Here is an 845-nt window from a genome sequence, read left to right as displayed (position 1 = left end):
TGGAAAACAAAGGCTGGCCAGCAAGACTGGCACTGTCATTTACAAACGTAAGACTCTGGTTGTTCAGGTAGGTGTCGTTCTGACTGGTCCTTTCCAGTGCTTGCTGGAGAAACTTGGAGTACTCCTGTAGAAGGCTAGCCTTCTCGGCCGGGGGTCCTTGTGAGCTGGTCCCCAAAGTCTCGGTGGGGCTGCTCTCATCGGAAGAGTTGATAGAGATGCTGGATGTGACCTCAGTGTCCGCCACACTGAAGGAAATCTCTGCTTGCCCGTTGGCCTTATTGGAGTAGTGATCGAGAAGCGTCTGCAGGACCTCGTCTGGAAGGACGTTCTTCTCGTTACTGGACTTGATCTCCACGTTCAGCGTCTGAGTCTCAGAGAGGATTGTGGCAGGAACGGTCTCATCGATGACGCTCGCTACAGCTGCCTGAGTGACAGAAGGCTGCGACACGATGCTGCTCACGTTAAGCGCATAGTCTCGACTAGTGTTCGCCGTGGCCGCCTGAAGGTATCGCTTCTTCTTGAGAAACTGCATGGCGTCGTCGTAATTTGTGCTGCTCCCAGTTGGTTTTGTTTGTTCTCCTTGTAGGGCGTCAACCGAATCCATGTCAGGATTGGTCTCGACATCCAAGAGACCTTTGTTGTCCACAATTTCAAACGTGTATCTCGTTACTTTGCTCTCTTCAAATGAGGACAAGGGTGAGAGGATCTGGGGCTGTTCTAGGGCTTGCAGTTTCAAACCTCTTCTGCTGGCAATTTTCTTCAGCACTAGTTTTGGAGGACTGATGATCCCATCATTAGACTCCTCCCCTGCGAGATGCCTGTTGCCAGGCGGGGAATCAGGGAGC

At 52.1% G+C, this 845-nt stretch overlaps 1 protein-coding gene across 1 annotated transcript; it reads right to left on the bottom strand.

The window, feature by feature from the left end:
• Positions 1-4: 4 nt before the first annotated feature.
• On the bottom strand, positions 5-841 carry LOC107735549 (zinc finger protein 148-like; the record flags this gene model as incomplete). The annotated part of the gene is made up of 1 exon (XM_016547198.1): positions 5-841. A coding segment is annotated over one exon (837 nt), but the record flags the coding sequence as incomplete, so codon positions are not given.
• Between the last annotated feature and the right edge of the window lie 4 nt (positions 842-845).

This window comes from Sinocyclocheilus rhinocerous, unplaced genomic scaffold (assembly GCF_001515625.1).
Source record: "Sinocyclocheilus rhinocerous isolate Xijiao unplaced genomic scaffold, SAMN03320098_v1.1 C36131858, whole genome shotgun sequence".
Taxonomy (NCBI): domain Eukaryota; kingdom Metazoa; phylum Chordata; class Actinopteri; order Cypriniformes; family Cyprinidae; genus Sinocyclocheilus; species Sinocyclocheilus rhinocerous.
Note: the sequence above shows the minus strand (reverse complement) of the source record. Positions and strands in the feature narration are given on the sequence as shown.